At 56.0% G+C, this 19921-nt stretch overlaps 1 protein-coding gene across 2 annotated transcripts; it reads right to left on the bottom strand.

Annotated features, from left to right (window-relative positions):
• Positions 1–307: 307 nt before the first annotated feature.
• On the bottom strand, positions 308–7196 carry FOSB (FosB proto-oncogene, AP-1 transcription factor subunit). 2 transcript variants are annotated; one of them, XM_032839010.1, is made up of 4 exons: positions 6488–7196; positions 4244–4564; positions 3897–4004; positions 308–2958 (listed from the first exon to the last, which is right to left on the bottom strand). In XM_032839010.1, exons 1-4 carry the CDS (start codon positions 6611–6613, stop codon positions 2497–2499), a joined length of 1017 nt encoding a protein of 338 aa, XP_032694901.1. In that variant the 5' UTR covers positions 6614–7196; the 3' UTR covers positions 308–2496. The 2 variants fall into 2 exon arrangements, with proteins under 2 accessions (XP_032694901.1, XP_032694902.1); XM_032839011.1 differs by having other exon boundaries at positions 4244–4447.
• Between the last annotated feature and the right edge of the window lie 12725 nt (positions 7197–19921).

The following is a 19921-nucleotide window of genomic DNA, read 5'->3' as shown; positions in this document are numbered from 1 at the left end:
GGATGTGTGCTTCAAATTTCTCGATCTGTTCACCTTCACTCAGGTCATCCCCAGCCCACAGGGTCTGGGTGAGTTCCTCTGTTGTCAAGAAACTCCAAAAAACACCCTTTGGCATTTCAGGACCTCTTGCCCACTGTTCTGCCTCATCCCCTCAGAGAGGAGGCAGACCCTGTAGGAAGTCCTCTGACTCCCTACCCTCCTCTGTCCTGTTGTCCTGCTGTAGACTGATTCACAGGTGGGAGTCTCACAATGTGTTGTGTGGGGGCGAAGCCTCCTCATCCTGAACAGACCCTACAGCTTGGCAGACTCATATTTAAGAGCTTTTTATTGGCGACAGTGCAGAACCACGGCGGGAGGGTAGTGGCCCAGTGCCAGCCAGCCCCAGCCCCCCAGGGTCAGGTGCAAAATACAAAAAGAGAATCACAATACAGCATGGGGCGAGGGGTTGGGATTCAGTAAGTTGTGGTCCAGCAGGGGCAGGCCCCCCACCCCCGCTCACAGTCTCACACTCACACCCAGAATCCTTAAAAGATACAGACTGTAGAAGTCTATGATTCCTCAGGCTTCACTCACAAAAATAAAATCTCACGTCCCCAACAAAGCCAGAGTCAGGAGACAGCTGGAGGACCGGGGACAGTCAGCAAACAGACCCAAAAAGACCAGGTGAAAACAGGGAGAGAAAAGACGGCCAGAGACTGCCCCGAACCACCGAAGGGGCCGAGACAATCAGGAGAGACAGCCAGAGACAGCCAGAGGAAAGGGATCCTGAAACAGGCTGACTCGAAGTTTCCAGAAGCAGTGTTTCCGAGTCAACGGGGCGCTGCTTTGGGGGCCAACGTGACGTAGGCCGACGTTGCAGAAGCGCTCACACACTCACGCGCACACGCACACACACACCCATATATAATATATTTATTTATACATAATAGATATAAGTGCCTTTCGGAAACCAGGAAAGGGATAAATAGCCACGGGGCGGGGGGGGGGCGTGGCGCGGGACAGGGCACGTGGAATGTTTCCCATGCAGCACAGAAGGCGGCGTGGCCCACCCGAAGTTAAAAAAATATCAATCCGCCTCAGGAGAGAATTCTCGAGAGGTGAAGCACAAGGACAGGCGGGACGGGGGAGCCCGAACCCAGAATCAGGGCTTGGGGGGGCCTGGGGCAGGGAAGCTAGGACCGCGGGAGTCCAGCCCCTTCGAGTTTGCCAGTCCGAAAATACTGGGGCTTGCGGGAGCCAAAGCCTCGGCCTTTAAGTCTTCTCCTGAAAAAATACTGGGGGTCCCCTGGCAACCTCCCATTGTTCCCTTTCTAGAAAGGATGTAGGGGTGCCACGGGAGGGAGAAGTTGGCGTCCTAGGCCGGGGTAAGGGGACAGGCCTTAAAGAAAAAGGCCAGGGCTTGGGGCTGGGGGTCCTGAGGACAGAGGCCACACGGATGGAAAACTGTCACCCCCACTCTCGATCCTGTCACCCCTGGAGTCTAACTCACTGTTGAGGGGAGGAAGGAGGCAGCTGGGGCGAGGGGAGACCAAGGAAAGGATTTGAGGCGGGAGGGGGGCACAATCCGCTCCCCACCAAGGGTTCTGTCCCATCGGGCTCCCCCCGTCCCCCACCCCCAATCCGGCCAACTCGGTTCACAGTATAAAGCACTCCAGCAGGACGGGCGTCACAGCGCCCCCTGCTGCCTGAATCAGAGAGGCCCAGCAAGGAAGGCCGGGAGGGAAGGCTGAGCCAGGCTGGGGAGGCTTGGGGTAACACTGTAATCAGAAAAGGAGGGCTGGGGGCCGAAATGGAATTGGGGGGGGGGATCCTTAGGAGGCCAAGAATTCAGATCAGAGCCACTTTTGCCGGGAAGGGGAAGGCTGGACAGCCAGGGAGCGAGGTTCACATTTCAGACTAAGTCGGTGGGAGGGAAGGAGATTATCATAAGGGGCATCAACTTCCCTTAAAGGGAGGCTCAATTCCGAGGAGGATCTAACCACGTGGAAATGTTGGATAAATAAGCTAGGGTCGGGGGAGCAGGGAGAACCAGCCTGGTCACCCCCTGAAGGGTGGGTGTGGGAGGCGATGGGGCAGTGGTCTGTGGCATTTCCTTGTCGGGCCTCTCTGGAGCAGAGTTCAGCCCACCCCGCAGCCCACCACCAGCACCCCTTTCCCTCCGCCCAAAGCGAGGCGCCCCCCCCCAAACCCCCACCCATCCCCAGAGGTTGGGTTGAGGTGAAAGGGCCAACAGGCAGCTGGGGGCAGGGGTCCATTCCCTCCCCGCCCCCTGCCCCCAAAGTCACCAGCTTCCTGGCCTCGCCGGGCCACAGAAACAAGAGGCGGCGGCACAAAACACAAGGAGGTCCTCCTGTCGGATGACAGTGATCGCAGAGAGTCAGACAGGAGAGGCAGGAAGGCCACACACCCGCTTTGTCTCTTCCCCTCTCTCTCTCTTCCTCCTCCTCTTCCAAATCGCTCCCCCTCGTGTGTTTGTTTGTTTTGTGTCTAAAGAGTTCACAGAGCAAGAAGGGAGGGCGAGTTCAGGGGGTCGGTGGGCTGGTCACTGCCGCTGGGGCGTTGGGCGCCGGTGAACGCGGAGACCTCCGGGCAGGTGAGGACAAACGAGGAAGTGTACGAAGGGTTAACAACGGGGAAGGGGTCGCCGAGGACTTGAACTTCACTGTGTGTAAAGAGAGAAGCTGTCAGGTTGGGGGATGCGTCTTGGCTGGTCTGGAAGGGCAGGGGCGGTGGTGGCGGGGGCGGCAGCAGCCAGCTGAAACCATCTTCCTTAGTGGATGCCGACCCCGGCAAATCTCTCACCTCCGCCATCGGGCCGGGCCCCGGCCCCTCTTCGTAGGGGATCTTGCAGCCCGGTTTGTGGGCCACCAGCACAAACTCCAGACGCTCCTTCTCCTTTTGGAGCTCAGCGATCTCCGACTCCAGCTCTGCCTTTTCTTCCTCCAACTGATCTGTCTCCTGGGGTCCAGTCACACGGAGGAGGGGGAAGAAGGAGAAAAAGGCCGTGAGTGACCAGACAAGGTGGGTCATGGCTGAAACCATGTCCCTTACACCTGCTGCTGAGGCCCCGGGCTGGAAGGCAGCTCGGGGCTGAGTGGCAAGAACCCCTGATGTGGGGTCCGGATGTGCTACAGGAGTCGGGGCAAGGGTCTCGCCTGCCTTCCGGAAGCCTGTCCCCCTCCCCCCGCCTCCCCCGCCATGTGTTCAGTGGGAACTGAGAAGGGCACAGGGGCACATGGAGGGCTCTGGTTGCCAGAAGCACTCAGAGGTTTGTTGAATGAATGAATGATAGTTCCCTGTTTGTAATGCCACCTCTTCCCCGCCTTTCCCCTTCCCCCTCTGTCTCCCAGGGAAGAGACCCGGCAGGAAAGGAGAGGATTTTCCCGATTTCCTCTAGGGGCAGCAGGTCACCCTGCAGGAACCAGACCCAGACCAAGTTAGTTGTAAAAAAGGGAAGGAGGCGTTGGCACATGCCACCTGCCCGCCCCCCCCCCAGCGGTCTGGGTGCATGTGGTAAGAAACTGACATGGGATCAAAGCTTTTGGCTTCCCAGACTCTCCAGAATGTCAAAGCTAGAAGGAGCCTGGAAGATTCCAGGAGGGGTGGAAGAGATGGAGAAACCGAGGCAAAAATGGGCTATGGCTTGCTCAAGCCCAAAAGGGAGAAGAAAGGACAGGACTTCTGGGAAAGGTCATAAAGCGGCCGGCATGGCCGGGTGTGTGGGAGGGTCTGTGTGTGCACCGGGGGTTACCCTACCTGGCCACACCCATACCTAGTTCACGTGCGGAACCTCTGGCTCTCCGCCCAGGACCAGGGCAGAGGTGGCAAGGGGCAGAGGATGGGGGAGAGCCCCCTCCCATGTGCCCTCACTCCTCCCTCCCCAGGCCGCTGCTCACCGCCTGGAGTCGGTCAGTCAGCTCCCTCCGACGGTTCCTACACTTAGCTGCCGCCAATTTGTTGCGTTCCCGACGAACCCTTCTCTTCTCCTCCTCCTCCGGAGTAAGCTGAGTAGGGGAGACAGAGGCCATGAGGTCTGCAGACACGGTGCGCTGCCTCCATCCGTCCCAACCCCCTCTTCTTCCCCAGAGGCCACAGGAGGACCCTCTAGTCCTCCCTGACTGTAGCAAGGATGCTAGGGTTTCTGTGGCACTAAGGCCTCAGTGGTCCCTCACCCCACTGGTGAGAAAGTTCCCGCCTCTCTTGCTTCCTACTCCCAGGCCAAGTTGGGATGCCCCTTACTCACCGTCTCCTCTCGGGGTCTCCGAGGCCGGGCTCGGGCTGGGCGGGCAGGCCCAGGTCCACTGGTGGTTCCGCTGGTGGAAGGCCCACCACTGCCAGTAGCTCCGCCGCTGCTGTAGCCGCTCATGCCCGGTGTGGAGTAACTGGTTCCTGGCATGTCGTAGGGGTCGACGGCTGGGGGCTGGGAGGCCAGTGGTTGCCCCTGGGACTGGGCCATGGAAGAGATGAGGGTGGGTTGCACGAGCCACTGGAGGTCCTGGCTGGTTGTGATCGCGGTGACCGTGGGCACGAAGGAACCGGGCATTTCCCCGAGACCGGCGCACTCCTACGGGGTGACACATACACACACAGGCGTAGACACACAAACAGAGACACCGACACACACACACCCAACACACATACACACACCGACCCCGTGAGTGAGCACAGGGCGAGCGGGTGTGGATGTGTGTGTCACAGGCAAAAAGCCACAACACCCACCCTTCCACTACACCGTGACGCAGTGCTAATGAGAGGATTTCTGCTCAACTGGCTTCTACCTCCTCCTTCTTCTTCGGGGAAAGGTTGCACGGTTCCAGCGGGTGGTGAATCACACCCCGGGTTGGTGACTCTTAGGTGGGGGGGTGGGGAGGAGGCTGGACACAGCCGAGTGACAGAACCCCCGGGAAGGAGTCACAGCCACACACACAGCCACAACACCCCACCCCCACCCCAGAGGCAAGGGGAGGGAGAGGGAGAGGCCTTAGGCCAAGCCTTCCTCTACACTCACACACGTACACACACCCCTCTGAGCCGGGGGGATGCGCGACTGGAAGGTCCATGAGACCTCCGTGAGAGGCGGGGGGTCTTAGTTAAACGGGTGTTGGGGGATGGCCCTAGGAGTTTTGAACAACGTTTCAAGTAATTGTCTCTCTACAGAGTGAGACTGACAAGAGACAGATTACGGTGAACGGAACAGGTAGAGAAAAGTGACGATCGGGCTCCCTCAGACTACCACGGAGGGAGAATGGTGTACGTCCTGCGCCCTGAGCCGGAGCGGCGCTCATCTACCCCCACCCCCAAATGGAACCCTGGGACTGCTCGGAAGGCTTAACTACTCTCCCAGGGGGCGTGGTGAGGGATGGGCTGGCTCGCTGGCCAATGAGAGTCCAGGAAGCCCAGAGGAGGCGGGGCTCCTGGAGACCACCTGGCTCGTTCCCCTTGGGCTAGCGGTTCTAGTCCTGTCTTCCGGCACAGCGAAGGGATCGGGTGACCGGAGCAGGGGGACTGGGACTGTGTCTGTGTGTGCCCGGAGAAGAGGGTGACGGCCACCCATGTCTCCCAAAGAGACCCCGGCACACAGACGCTCTCGGCTCCTGAGATTGGAGGGCCCTGATCCCCGCGAGGTCCTCGCGAACCCATTGGATCGCAGAGGGTCGCTCCTGTCGCAACAGAAATCCCCTCTCTCTGCCTTTAGAGGCCCGTAAAAGAGACCCCAGCGCCGAGGAACCACGAGTTCCGGGGACGGAGAGGGAGGAAGGGAAATGCACCCTACAAATAGGAAGGGAAAGTTGATTGGCCGTAGCCTGCGCCGCGGCGACCAATCGGAACGCCGGGCTGCCCCCTCCCTTAGCAACGTGGCCCTGGCGTTCCAAAATAGAACGCTCCGGGACGTCAGGGGCGGGGCGGACGAAGGGGGCGCCGCGCGCCGTGCGTGCCCCGCGTCAGACGGAGGATTCCAGCGCGTCAGCCGTTACGCACGGGTCCCCCGTTACGTCTCCGCGCAGGAGGCGGAGGCAGAGCTTCTAAGCGAGGGTTCGAGGCCAGCTCGCTCGCGGGATCGAGGGCAACTCGATGCCGGAGTAGGCGCTCGGATGGAGAAGGAAAAGGGAAGAGGCTACTGGAAGCTTCCCCGGAATTTCCCCCACCTGCCTAACTGCGCTAGCTCCAGGTTGGGGACCTGAGTCGGGAGCAGTCCCGGAGCAAGCTAAAAGTTCTCAGCCCTGCTACCGCATACACGTTGCACTGAACGGAGCATTCTCCCCACCCCCAAAGCTTACCCCTCTGCGTTCCCTCCCAGCGATCCACGCACACCACCAATTGCAAACACGTCCCGACTCTGCAGTTTGCCAAGTGCGCGGTGAGCCTATTCCCTCTCAGATCCCGAGTTTTGGTGCGTCCCTATTTGGGGTGGAGGGATTGCTCGCTCCACTCCTGACTTTAAAAAAATAAAGCCCATAAAGCAGCACCCGAACCCTCTAGAACTTACCTGGGAGGCGGCGGCGGTGGGTGGACTGCCGAAGGAGTCCACTGAAGACAGATACTGAGACTCGGCGGAGGGTGAGGAGCTGCACCGGGAGCCGGAGTCGTAGTCTCCGGGGAAAGCTTGAAACATTTCCCTGGGCACAGGGGGGGCCCTGTGACCACGCTGAGGTCGCCGGGAAGCCAAGGCTATGGCCGGGTGGAAAAGAAAGGTGCGAGTCCGGGGTGAGCCGACCGCGTCCCCTAAGCGCGCTGTCCGAGGAAACTCGGGATGGGGGCAGCGTCCCGCTCCAACAGTGGCAAAGTTTCTGTGCAATTCCTCTGCGGTGCCCAGGCCCCCACAAGATGCCGCTGTGCCTCCTGAAAGTCCAGGCTCCGCAGGACCCAGGGGCGTGGGGGGGATCGCTCCCCCAGAGGCGGAAAGCGCTGTCTTGCTGTACAGAATCGGCTTCGGGTGCGCTCTCCTCCACGCGTCCAGCGGGTCCCACGGGGGAGGGGAGTAATAAAGAAGACAAAAAGAGTAAGTCGCTCCTCCAAAATGAAATGTAGAATTATCTAGAAGAATCCTCCCCAAAACTTTCTCTCCGGAAAAGAAAAACCAAACTGAACTTCACAGCCCCCAAGAAAAACCACAACAATCAAGTCCCCAAGTTCCAGCTCCGCCAGTCCCTGCCGAGGCCGTAGCTCTCAGTCTTATGAATGAACCCCAAAGCCGCCAGCCTGTATTTATATGCCCGGGACCCGCCTCCCTGCTTACGTCACCCAACCCCAGCTCCACAAACTTCCTAAAATCTCCGGCCCTGATGAACTCAGCCCCGCGCCGTCCGGCAAGACGTCTGCCCTAGCCTGGGTCTGTCCACCTGCATCACCCTCGCGACCCTGGGGGTCGTGGGGGCTGCATTCCAGAGCCCTCGGCGGGAGGGGATCCCGGCCCCGCCTCCCAGGAGTTCCTGTGACGCAATTAGCCATATAAGGAGCTCGGCCGGCGCGGCAGAGTGTTTGTTTGGTATCCTAGCAATTACGTCAGAGGGAATCCCTCGCTAGCTCGCGCGCTCACCCCGCGCGCCTGCGGAACCCGCCCGCACCTGCGCAGTGCCGCGCCGCCCCGGGGGCTGGTATTAATAGGCTCTGAATCTAGCCTGGGGAAGACCCGGGTAAGTGGGTACTTCTCACCTCCAGCAGCCCCTCCCAGCCCTCCCGGTGGAGCAGCGCCCTCACTCAAGAAGGTCAGATCCCCAGAAAGAGACCCTGGCTGGTGTGGTGTAGCCACGTAGGCGGGGAAACTGAGTCCCGAGCGGAGTGGGAGGGACTGTGATGTTCCAGATGAAAGTGGAGGTGGGGGTGGAGTCCCGAGGCTTCTGGTAGCTTCGGTCCTGGTGGCCCTGACTCGGAGAAATGTTTTTCCTCTCTGAGCTTCAGCTTCAGTTTTCCCGTCTGGACAAAGAATGTGTGTTTTGGACCCCCTGACCCCACACGCAGTCCGGCGTTTGGGAGGTACGCGGGTTTGGAGCGAGCAGAGAACGGAATTCAGCGTGAAAAGTCCCTGCTGATGGTGGTGGTAACCTCTCCTTCCCGCTTCATAATCCTGCCTTTAGACCTAAGAAAAAATGTGTGTTGAACAAGAATTGATAATAATAATAGATGGTGTGTATTTTTTTTTAAGATTTTATTTACCTATTTGACAGAGAGAGACCACAAGTAGGCAGAGAGGGAAGCAGGCTCCCTGCTCAGCAAGGAGCCCGATGTGGGACTCGATCCCAGGACCCTGAGATCATGACCCGAGCTGAAGGCAATGGCTTAACCCAGTGAGCCACCCAGGCACCCTAGATGGCATGTATTTAACTACGAGCAAATACCAGCCTCCTGTTGTAAGCCTTTCACCACGAGATCTGTAATCCTTAAACCAGCGCTTGAAGGTTAAGGAAGGAAAATCTTCACTTTATTAAAGAGGGGGAAAATACTCGAAGAGGTTAAGTGACTTGTCCAGCATCCCATGGCAAGAAATTCAAACCCAGAATGTTAAACTCCAGAGCTCCTACCGTCTTCCTTATTTCTGAGAACTGCCTGGTTCAGCGGAACTCCCTGAGAACCCTGGGTCTTGGGATTGTTTAAACGGTAACGGTGATTTCAGGGAAACCTAAGCCTTTCCAACCTACCTTCTGCTACCTTCTGCTGGTGGTGTATACTGTTGTGACCCCGGCTTAGAGCGGTAGAGCTGCTTTCCTGAGGCCTCCCACAGTTAGGAAACAGGGTTCAAGAATTTAATGAAGGTATTTGGGATGCCACAGCCCCCAACTCTTAAGCATCACTGGGAGGGGTCCAACCTGCTGCTTCGCAAATCTCAGAGATCTGGTGCTTCCCTCCCAGTGCAGAGCCTGACCCAGTCCTGGCCATGGAGGGAGAAGTGCTTTGAGATTGTTGAAACCCAGAGAGGGGGAGGCCCTGGCTCAGGGTCACACAGCGGGTCTGAGGCTGAGCAGGAGGGGGTGAGCGGACCCTGATTCCCTGCAGAATCTTGCTTCCCTGCTTCCATGGATTGTGGGGAAGGGGAGGGAGACGTGGAAGGCTGGAGGGACACAGGGGACAAGATGGTGGTGGGAGGTTGAGCTTTCCAGACAAAAGCACAGCCTCCAGCCTCCCCTCCACCTCTTTCCCCCACGCCCCCTCTGTCTGCCACCAGTCTGGAAGTAGGGACGAGGACTAGGAGATGACACAGCAACCACCACCAGGCAGTGACTCGGCCCTGGCAGCAGACAGGGAGTGACCCCTCATTCCTTGTCCTGTCCAAGCCCCTCATCCCTGCCACAGCATAAAGGAGATAACACAGGAGACACCCAGGCTGCCCAAAAGCCTTCACACTCCAACACAGGTGGCGCACGTATCCACCGGCACGCAGGTATTCCAACCTTCACCTCCAATGGGCAACACACATGCCCCCACACACTGAAACACAGTCATGCGGTCCCCAGCATATGTGACCCGTACACCTCCGCTGTGGTTGCACTCAGATATTCTTCATACCATCATTACAAGGGCTCATTCTTCTTGAGCCCTCATATTCATTTACTTCCTTCTCACAACCCTCCTATGAGGTAGGAGCTGTCATTCAGCCTGCAAGGAAACGGAGGCCCAGAGAGGTGAAGTCACTTCCCTAGAGTCACACAGCACATGAGTGGCGAAGCCAGGTTAAGAATGCAGCTCCTCAGCTTCAGAGCTCATGTTTCTATTTTATTTATTTATTTATTTATTTATTTTTCAGATTTTATTCTTAAGTAATCTCTACACCCAGCATGGGGCTCAAACTTCCAACCCCAAGATCAAGAGTCACATGGCCCACCTTCTGAGCTGGCCAGGCCCCCGACCCTATGCTTTTAGTTATTTCATGAGTTCACGTGTAGATGGCCATGTTTGTGCAGACACTGGATATTTATCCCCTTGACCGGCGGACCCAGAATCTAGGTGGCCTGGGCTTACATTCTTGTCCCACCACTTGGTGGTTGGGTGACCCTGAGTTAGTGCTGTCTGGAGCTTCTCTCTCCTGACGTAGGAAAGGGGGTCAGGAATCGTGCCCAGCTCGTGGGGCTGGAGGGGGATTACATGAGGTGAAGGTCAGGAAAGCTTCTGGAACAGGCCTGGCACGTTGTAGGGATTTGTTTTATTATTAAAACAGAGCTAGCCTGACCTTTGCAGATAGAGACCCTCCCAGAGATATCAGCCGGCAGAGACACACAAGGTCACATTATAACTCTCTTCTTTTTTAAAAGATTTTATTTATTTATTTGACAGAGAGAGAGAGAGAGAGCGCGCGCACAAGTAGGCAGAGAGGCAGGCAGAGAGAGAGGGGGAAGCAGGCTCCCCGCTGAGCAGAGAGCCAGATTCGGGGCTCGATCCCAGGACCCTGAGATCATGACCTGAGCTGAAGGCTGAGGCTTAACCCACTGAGCCACCCAGGTGCCCATCATTGCCTTCTACCTCCATAAAGACATCTTTGAAATTATATTTTATTGGGTGCCTGGGGGGCTCAGTTGACTGGGGGTCCGACTCTTGATTTTGCCTCAGTCTCGGGGTCCTACATAGAGCCCCGCACTCAGCAGGGAGTCTGCTCGAGATTCTCTCTTTCCCTCTCCCTCTGCCCCTCCCTCTCTCTCACCCTCAAACAAATAAATCTTTTAGAAAAATAATAAAATAGGGTTATTATGACTACATTGGTGTAAAGGCAGATAATACTATATATTAGAACATCTTCTTTTACCTAGAAGTTCAGGATTTTTTTTCCTTCTGATTTTTTTTTTAAAGATTTTATTTATTTACTTGAGAGAGAGAGACAGACCGAGATATTGAGAGAGACAGCATGAGTGGGGAGGAGAGGGAGAAGCAGGATCCCTACTGAGCAGGGATCCCAACGCAGGGCTTAAGCCCAGGACCCCGGGATCATGACCTGGGCAGAAGGCAGATGCTTAATGACTGAGCCACAAAGGTGCCCCTTTTCTTCTGATCTTAAAAGAAATTACATTTTTGGTGGGCCCCTAAAATTATCATAGGCCCCAGTACTGTGCCATTTGTGCCTAAGGGACAAGGTGGCCCTCGTGACCACCCCCCCAACATACACAAAGTCACACACACACACACACGCACACATGCATACCTTGTCCACAGAGCATGGGGTGGGCAAGGCAAGTCTCTTCAGAGGGCTCAACCCCAGGGAGCTTCCAGGAGGTGGAGGACTGGAATGTGGGGGAGAGGGCAAGACCTTCACTCCCCTACCCACCCACCCCCCACCGGAGCTCCGCAGGGCTTGGCTCTGCGTGGGGAGGGGGCAGGGGCAGCCCTCAGCCTCCTGGCCCCACAGGTGAGGGCTGGGGTGGCGGTGAAGCTCTGGCTTGCTCAGAGCATCCTGTAAACAGCCCTGGGGGCAACTCTGCCAAAGGCAGGTGTCAGCACATCCTTCCATCCTTCCGTGGGCAAAACTTATGCTACCCCGTGCCTCAGTTTCCCCACCCACAGAACAAGAAGGCTGGATGGCAGTGGGCTCAGAGTTCTCTTTGGCTCCAAAATTTAGTAATGCAAAGGAGGAGGGGTAGGAGGAGGGAAGCAAGTACTTAGTAGGCTGTGCTTGGTGCTGCCACGCATGTAAGAGCGCCGGCCCCATAAGGAGGTTGCGTTGTTATCCACGTTGTACAGAAAAGAAACAAAAGGAGGTGCAGCCTTCTTCCTAGTTGTGTGATCGCGAATCCGCTGGGGAATCTGGTTACACCGCAGATCTGGTGGAGCCTTTGGCATTTCCAGCAAGCCCCTGGGTCATGCTGGGGTTTCAGCTGCAAGAGAAAGGTCTGTGGGTATTTCTGCGGCATGGAGTGGTGTGTGTGTGTGTGCAGGTGTGTACCTTGCTGTTGTGACTGTCGCCTCCATGACTGTAGAGCCAGGCCAGTTAGTGATTTGCAGGCTCCTTGGTACCCAGCACTGATAGTGTTACTGGCTAGCCAGGCCAGCTCCCCACTAGCAGTCCTGGAGGCCTCCTGGAGGCAGTGTCTGTGGAGTTTCAGGGAAGTCAAGTGGTCCAGACTGAGGACTCCTAGCTTGACTTTCCCAGTACACTGGCATTTGGAATTCAAATTCCCCATTCACCATGGCCCACAAGGGGGCTGTGCCAACTGTCCTGTTCTAGATGCCGCAGTCTCCCTCCAGGTCTCTGCATATGCTCTGCCCTCTCCCTGGAGCACTCTCCCTGTTGCTTCCTGAGTCTATAATCTCCTCCTCCAGGAAGCCCTCCCTGGGGCAGCCCCCTCCCAGCTCTTCCTCTCTGGGTTCATCGTCCTCTGGGGACAGGAGCTCTTTCTCCCGCTGGGCTGTACTGTTATTGAGGCCTGGGCTGGGGCTGTCCTGGTCACCGCCATGTCCCCAGCACAGTGCCCGGCCCCCTGTAGGCGCTCAGTAAACATTTGTGGACTAAATGAATCTTCACTGTTCACTCATTGGTGCATTCAAACTCTGACAGATTGTCTCTGACAGAAACATATCTGGGCCTCTCTGTTCCTTTGCCATCACGCTGTGGGAAGGGGGACGATGTTCTAGACCCATTGACAGGCGGGAATGCTGCCCGTGGGTGTCAGGGTCTGGCTCCAGATGTCGATGAACAGTCAGCCTCCTGGTACTTTGTGCCTGTGTCCAAGGGGGAACTGAGCTGAGCTGGTGACCTTGGGTCTTTCCAGGGGTATTTTGGGGTGTGGCGGGGGAGACACATTTTTCAGGGCTGCGAAGAAGGCTTGGTTTACAGAAGCCAAACGTGGAGACAGAGACACGTACATGCCTTTTGCTTTTGTCTGCAAGGATACACAGATGCCGAAGCCACCGCACAATCACACACACACAGCTAAGCACGCATTGTGGTGCGGACACATCACAAAGGCGCGCGGATGCCCAACCACGCAGACACAACGGGCACGCTCCTTTGTGTGTCTGCAGAGACACACAACTCCACACGCACGAACTGGCTGAGGCCCCCAGAGCTGCAGATGCACAGAATTTCTTAGCTATCCACAGTCGTGCCAAAGGGCCTCCGTGGACTTGCTCAGAGTTGTGTAAAAACCTATAGACCAAGGCACACAGATAACACGGAATCACACAGCCAGCTCCCATGACTGTGTCCGCTCTCTCCCATGCACGTTCACACCACTCACACACACAGTTCCACGTGTGGGGGCCTGCGCACAGAGCTAAGCAGAGGCCACTCTCAGCTGCTGGCCGGTCTCAGGCCCCGGCGCCAGGGGTGCTGTGGACCAGGGTAAGGGCTCGCTTCTCATTCATTCGCAACCCAGACCCACCCGGTGCGGTGGTGTATCACTGACTGTAATCACTCCAGGCAGGGGGAGGCAGGAGTGTTCAGTGAGGTTGGAGCAAGCCAGGAGAACTTCCTGGTGGAGGTGAGTCTGGACGATCACGAGGAAGTCCTGAAAAGATTTAGATGAGGAGAGAGTCCCTCAGAGCACTCTCTCCCAACTGTGGGTATGCAAGACCAAAGAAGAGGAAGCAGGAGAGACTATGGGAAGCTAAGAGGAGGGACTGGACGAAGGTGGTGAGGGTGACTGTTTTGGAGAACTTTCCAGCTGGACTTAGGATGAAAATAACATGAGTAGTATTAATAATATGGCAGCAGTCGTTTAAGAAAACTAACCATGTGACAGGTGTTACGTTATACAGAACCACTGTATCTTTTCTTTCCTTTTTTTTTTTTTTAAGTAAGCTCCACGCCCAGTGTGGGGCTTAAACTCACAACCCCAAGATCAAGAGTTGCATGCTCCACTGAAGGACCCAGCCAGCATGCCCCCTCCCCTGCAACAATCCACTGTATTTTCTTGTTTAACTCTCCTGTAACACTCTAAGGAGGTCACTAGCTGTGTGACCCTGGGCAAGTAACTTAACTTCTCTGAGCCTCAATGTCCTCATCTGTAAAGTGGGGAGAACAAGGGCACCTCCCTCCTAGCATTGTTCTTAGGAGTAAATGAGTTTATATGCAAAATGCTTAGAGCAGGGCCTGGCAGAAAGTATGTTCCCCGAAGAGTGTAGGCGCCCACAGGCGAGAAGTATTATGCCCATTCCCCAGACAAGGAAACTAAGGCCCGGAGACCTCAGGGAATTTGCTCAACTTGCAGGCTTGTGGGGAGGTGAGGCCCAGGTGGCAGCCCAGGCAGGGAGGTTCCCCTGCCCCAGGGTGGATGGCGCCAGGTCCTCCCCACCTGGGGTTCCGTGTGTGCGTGCCTGCAGGTGTGGGTGTGTGTGTGCGTGTGTGTGAGCGTGCTTGCGTGAGCACATTGTATGGCAAGTCCATTGTTCCCCGACCCCGTGGTTCTCTGCGCAATCAGCCTGGCCCACCCCACCCCAGCAGGTCATCCAGCCGCTGCCCACAAGCCACAGCCTCCCAGTCACACCCACACAGGCTTCCTCCTCCAGCTCTGGGGCCTCCCCGCCCTCTCTCCGCTGCTCTCCGCCCCATGCTCTCCCTCCTGCACCTTCAAGACACCGGTGGCCCCAGTGGTCTTCGCCGGTAGCCAGCCCGTCCCTGACTCAGGCCCCATGCCCCCTCACTGACCCCCAAGCAGCCTGCCAGCCCCCGCAGCCAGACGGCCATGCGGAGGTGTCTCCTGGGGGTCACAGCGGGCCACGTGCCCGCGCCCGCGGTGGCTGAATTCCGCCTGTGATTCAGTCAGCTTGTCTGGGCTGCGGGGGGGTGCCCTGGCTAGATGATGTCAGTGGCCAGGTATGCGGCCCGGGGTTTCTCTGAGGTGACTCAGGCGCCTGAGCTACCCTTTCCCTCCTGTAGTAGACACTCTGGGCAGCTGTCCAGGGCCAGCAACGGGCCGGCGGCTTGACACTCCCTTCCCGGCCCCTTCCACGCCCTCGGAAGGCCTGAGCTGTGGGAACAGTGGGGTGAGGGGAAGGCACTTGGCAGGGCATAGAGCCTCATGGCCCAGTGCCAGCCCTGCCAGCCCAGCGGGCTTTCCCCACCTCCCCCCAAGACCCAGACTCACAGGTTGTTGTGGGATGAAATTCATTCATTCATATATTCATTCAATCAATCAGCTGTTCAAACACATCTACTCAGCAGGTCCCCTGTGTCAGGCACTGAGGATCAGAACTGGGGACAGAGCTGGGACCGAAACAGAAATCCATCACAAAGCTCCTAGCGGGGTCTACACACTGTGCCTCCTAACCATTGCTAGTGTTACCCCCTCCCCAAATTCTTTTCCCCCAGCCTTCAAGACTCAGGCTGGTGTCTCCTCCTTCTAGGCAGCTCTCCAGACAGTTCTATCTTCTTTTAATCCTTAGTTCCTAACAGTCCTTGGAAGAAGTCCTTTCTGGAATCTGACCGTCCACCAGCCTGCCTCAGCAAATTCTCTTTCTTCTCTTCAACTGTCTGCATGTCCCATCCCCTTGAAGGATTTGCACCTCTACTCTTCCCACCCCCAAACTCCACCTTTCCTCGGCCTTCTCCAGAACCTGAACTTGGCAGTGATGATGCGATCGGGCCTTATAGACCCCGACTGCTCACTGCGTACCTACCCCAGAGCTGAGACTTACGGACACAGCTTCCTTTGGCCACAGTAACTTCTCGGAAGGTCTGTCATCATGCCCATTTTTGGGGAAGGAAACAGAGACTCAGAAGTATTTTGGTACTCACTAGCTCAGGACCACACAGCCAACACCCAAGTCTGGACATGTGCATCTGGGGCCATGCAAAGAGGAAGGAATAATACCATTGATAATCCAAAGTGATATTTTGGTAAATGTTTATTTTGTGCCAGGCACTTTCTAAATGCTCTCTAGATGAACTCCTTCACTCCTCACAACAGTTTCATGAGTGGGCCGATTATTATCCCCATTTGACAGATGAGAAAACTGAGGTATGCGGAGGTCCTAATGCTAAAACAGAGAGAACTGCACAGTTCAAGTCTGCAGATATTGACAGTTAGGTCCTCCTATGCGTCCCACAGTGTGGCGGGTGCTGAAAATTAGAACTGCACAGCCAGACGCAGTGCCCCCTCCTGCGATCCGAACCACACGCAGGAGACCACCACCTCAAAGCACAGAACCAGCCACACAGTTACACCGACACTTGACATGGACACACATGAATCACTGATTCATTTACTCAGTGAATAATTACTGAGTTCCTACTGTGTGCAGGGCAGTGCTGGGGACCCAGCAGTGACCACCACAGCTCTGGGCCCCACCTTCATGGGGCACACAGTCCAGTATGGGAGACAGACGGTAGACAAACGAAGGTATAACTAGAAATTGTGGTAAATGCCATAGAGAGAACCCGAGATAAACTGCTCGCAAAAACAGCATATAGTTAAACATACAGATGACATATACAAGACCCACAATGACACACTCACAGGGAACCAGAAATGGAAACCAGAGGCAAAACCATACACATGCACAGGTATGCACACACTTACTGTTTCACGTGTGACCACATGCAGAGACACAACTACACACACACACACACACACACACACACACACACACCCCACACACACTTTCCACAGTTAGCAGGGCTCCAAATACCTATATATCCAGATACACAAATGTAAGCTGGGGAAACTCTCAGTCCCGTAGTCAAAGGAAACCCTCATGATAGTGCTTTCACACAGGAAATACCCGACGTACACATTGTCACCGGCCAAGTCATGCACCTCCAGTCATATCCATTCACACTGTCACACCCACTGCTTGGAGATTTGCCCCAGCCCTGGTCACATGAAGCTATTGACTGTGGGGTGTTGGGGGGGCGTGAGTTGGCGATGAGTTATTAGACCCTCCCAGCTGTGGACAGCATCGCGGACACAGGATGGAAGGACCGCGGGGCTGCCTATCCGATGAAAGAGGCTCAAGAAGGACAGGCAAGAGAACAGAACCCGAGGGGACCGGGGAAAGGAACGGGGAGGGAGCTCTCGGGCTGTGGCTCCAACTGTGTGTGCGAGTACTGGTTGGGACCTCCATAACAACAGTTCACCCAGAAATCCGGGAGTCTGAGGCAAAATTTTGTGTCTATTTTGGTTGTTATTGTTTGAGGGAACATGAGACAGCCAGGGCGCGGGAGACGCTGGACAAACAGACATGCCGGGGAGGAGGGGGCCCAGACGAACAGATACCCAAGCGGAGGCGGTCCTGGGTCAGACAGGAGGAGCAGGCGACAAGCAGACGGCGGCTGTCTAAAGGGAAACCGGCAATTTGGGGACCCGGTTCTCCCCCGCTCCCATCACCGCAGGGCGCTCCCCCACCCCCACCCAGCCCCGGGCTCCCGGTCCGCCCGTCTGTCAGCCCCGGCCGGTGCAGGTTGCGCCCTGTGCGGCCGCGCAGCAGGGCCGGGACAAACAGCCTTCACGTTGCTAGGCGACGGCGTTCCACAGTCCGTCGCGTCACAGCGTCTGCGCGGGCGGGGGAGGGGGGGCGCGCGGAGACAGCGGCCGAGTCGTTTGTTGACGTTGCCTGGCAACCACGTTGGTGCTGCTGGGCAACGCCGGCCGACTGTTCGCTCTCTTAAAGGGGCAGGAACATTTTACAGGCGCCAACTCGGCGGCGACACTGAGGTGCTGCAGGGAGAGGAGAGGTCCCTCCCCAGACGTCGGGGAGGTGGAGGGGAATGGAGGCCGGGTTAGGTCCTCCCGAGCAGAGAAAGAATACGAGGCGGGAGCACTGAACTAAAGTGTTTGAGATTTAGTGTTCGATGTTAGAGTGATTGCACGTGTGCATAGGCGCGCTGTGGGCACATCCTGGGGCAATGGATGGTAGTGATAACGGGCCAGACAGACCTGGGTGCAAATACCCGCTCTGTGACCTTAGCCTGTGACTTCCTTTCTCTGAGCCTTTTTCCTTCCTGAAATGGATGTGATAGCATCACTCACCTCCAGAACTGAGACTCTGTGAAGTCCCGTTAAGCACTTAGTAAGTGGTCCATCCATAACGGGTACAATTATGCTATTTAATAACCGGGTTCTGTTCTACCTCACCGGGTTTTGGAATAAATGACATGGTGTTTTTAAAGCACTGCAGCACAATGCACTCAATACAGGGGTGGAAGGGGGCGTTGTCTTATTACTAGTGTTTGTATTTCTTCTCCTCTGTAAAGAAACTCATCAGAGGGCATTGACTGTCGTTGTCCTTCCCAGTGCCTTGGGGTGCAAAGGCTATGGAATCAGGCAGATATGGTTGGAATTCCTGTCCTGCTGGTTGCTGTCTTTGTGACCCAGAGCAAGTGCCTTGCCCTCCTCCAGCCCTCTGCTTCCTCCTCAGTGAAACGCGTGATCGCTCACATCTCGCAGAGTCATTTCCAGATACTGGTCCTGGGTGAAGGGGTCCCCTCTCGCTGGGTGTGTCGGGTCAGTGCCCCATGTCTGCAGCGTGACTCACAGGGCTATGTTATGTAAAGCTCCTAGACTGTGCACAGAGGGCAGGTTATATAAATGTATTTAATGTGCATCCTACATACCAGGGCTGGGGAGGAGACCTGGCTTGGTAAGTTTGCAATTGCCCAACCATGGCCCAGGCTGCTTCTAGGAAGTAGGACCTATAAAACGGGGACCATGTATATACTGTCTCATTAAAAAGGTTCCCCTCTTAGGGTATCTCTAGCCCCCTTAAATGGCTGTCTTAATCCCTGCCTCTTTATCTGTGTCTCTCTCTCTGTGTCTTTCTGACCCCTGGCTCTCTGTCTCTCACTATCTCTGTGCATCTCTGTCACTGTCTCTGTTCCCTCTAAGTCCCTTTCTAGGTCTCTGCCTACCCCTGGTACTCCCTCTTTTCCTGAGTCTCTATATTCTGAGTCTCTGCTCATTTCTGGGTCTTTCTCTCTCCGTCTGGTTCTTTTTTATGTTTTATTATTTTATTTTACTTTATTTTATTTTATTTTATTTTATTTTATTTTATTTTATTTTATTATTTAACTCTGAAACTTGTTCTCAACGGGAGTCCACCAATTCCAGGCAGCACAGGGCCTCTCACAGCGGGCTGCTGTGTGATGTTGGGTTGGAGCTTCTGGTCTTTGAACCTCTGCTCTTCCCTGGGTGCAAAATTAGGCAGAGTAACTAGCACAGGCCAACAGGGGTCCCAGTCATCTAGGGAGCTTTTTAAAGGTGGCTTTCTCCAGTCCTGCACCCAGAAGCTGTGGGTCAGAGTCTCAGAGAAGGAGGTGACAGTTATAACCGGTGAGATCCAGCCTGAGTGGTTCTGATCAGCTGGACAGAACCGCTGACCCAAGAGCCTCCGACCCACTGTCTGGGCGCCAGCTTCTGATGCCACCTGATAGGTGAGCTTCTATGGAGACAGGTGGCCAGGGATGAGAGTGATTCCCACTGCAGGTAGAGGGTCCTGAGTGTGAAGATTCAAATGACGAAGACGGAGTGGGAGTGAGGGTGCGGTCGGAGAGAGGGAGAGAGACAGACAGCAAGACAGAGACTGACAGAGAGACAGGATAGAGCCAAAAGGAGAGGAAGAAAGAGAAACATCAAGAGATGGCAAGGGACAGAAATTCGGTGTTTTGGGCACACTGCCCCGGAAATGCACCTCCGTGGCAGAGGGCCATGTCCCTGTCTGCGTGCGAGTGTGGGACCGTTAGCAGGTTGCTGCAGGTAGGGCTGGGGTGTGCCCGGACCCCTGCTAGGATTAAGTGTGGGAGGCAGATGCCCGGCGGGGAGGTTCTGGGCGGACCCCCTCTGCGTGTACCTGCCTGCCTCCAAGCCAGTGTCCCGGGCCAGCATAGGTGACTCGCTGACAACTTGAGCACTACTTGGGCGGTATTCTCCTACTGGGTCACCCTTCTCAAGGCCAGCGGGTGGGGCCAAGGACTATCTTGCTCCTGCGGTCCTGGGGCTCACGTGGAGGAGTCAGAGGATAAGTCTGGATGGTCAAGGTGTTGCGAATTTGACAACAGTACCATCTT

Source organism: Lontra canadensis, unplaced genomic scaffold (genome assembly GCF_010015895.1).
Source record: "Lontra canadensis isolate GAN:19392208 unplaced genomic scaffold, GSC_riverotter_1.0 scaffold107, whole genome shotgun sequence".
Taxonomy (NCBI): domain Eukaryota; kingdom Metazoa; phylum Chordata; class Mammalia; order Carnivora; family Mustelidae; genus Lontra; species Lontra canadensis.
The sequence above is the reverse complement of the archived record's forward strand: the minus strand, read 5'-3'. Positions and strand labels throughout refer to the sequence as shown.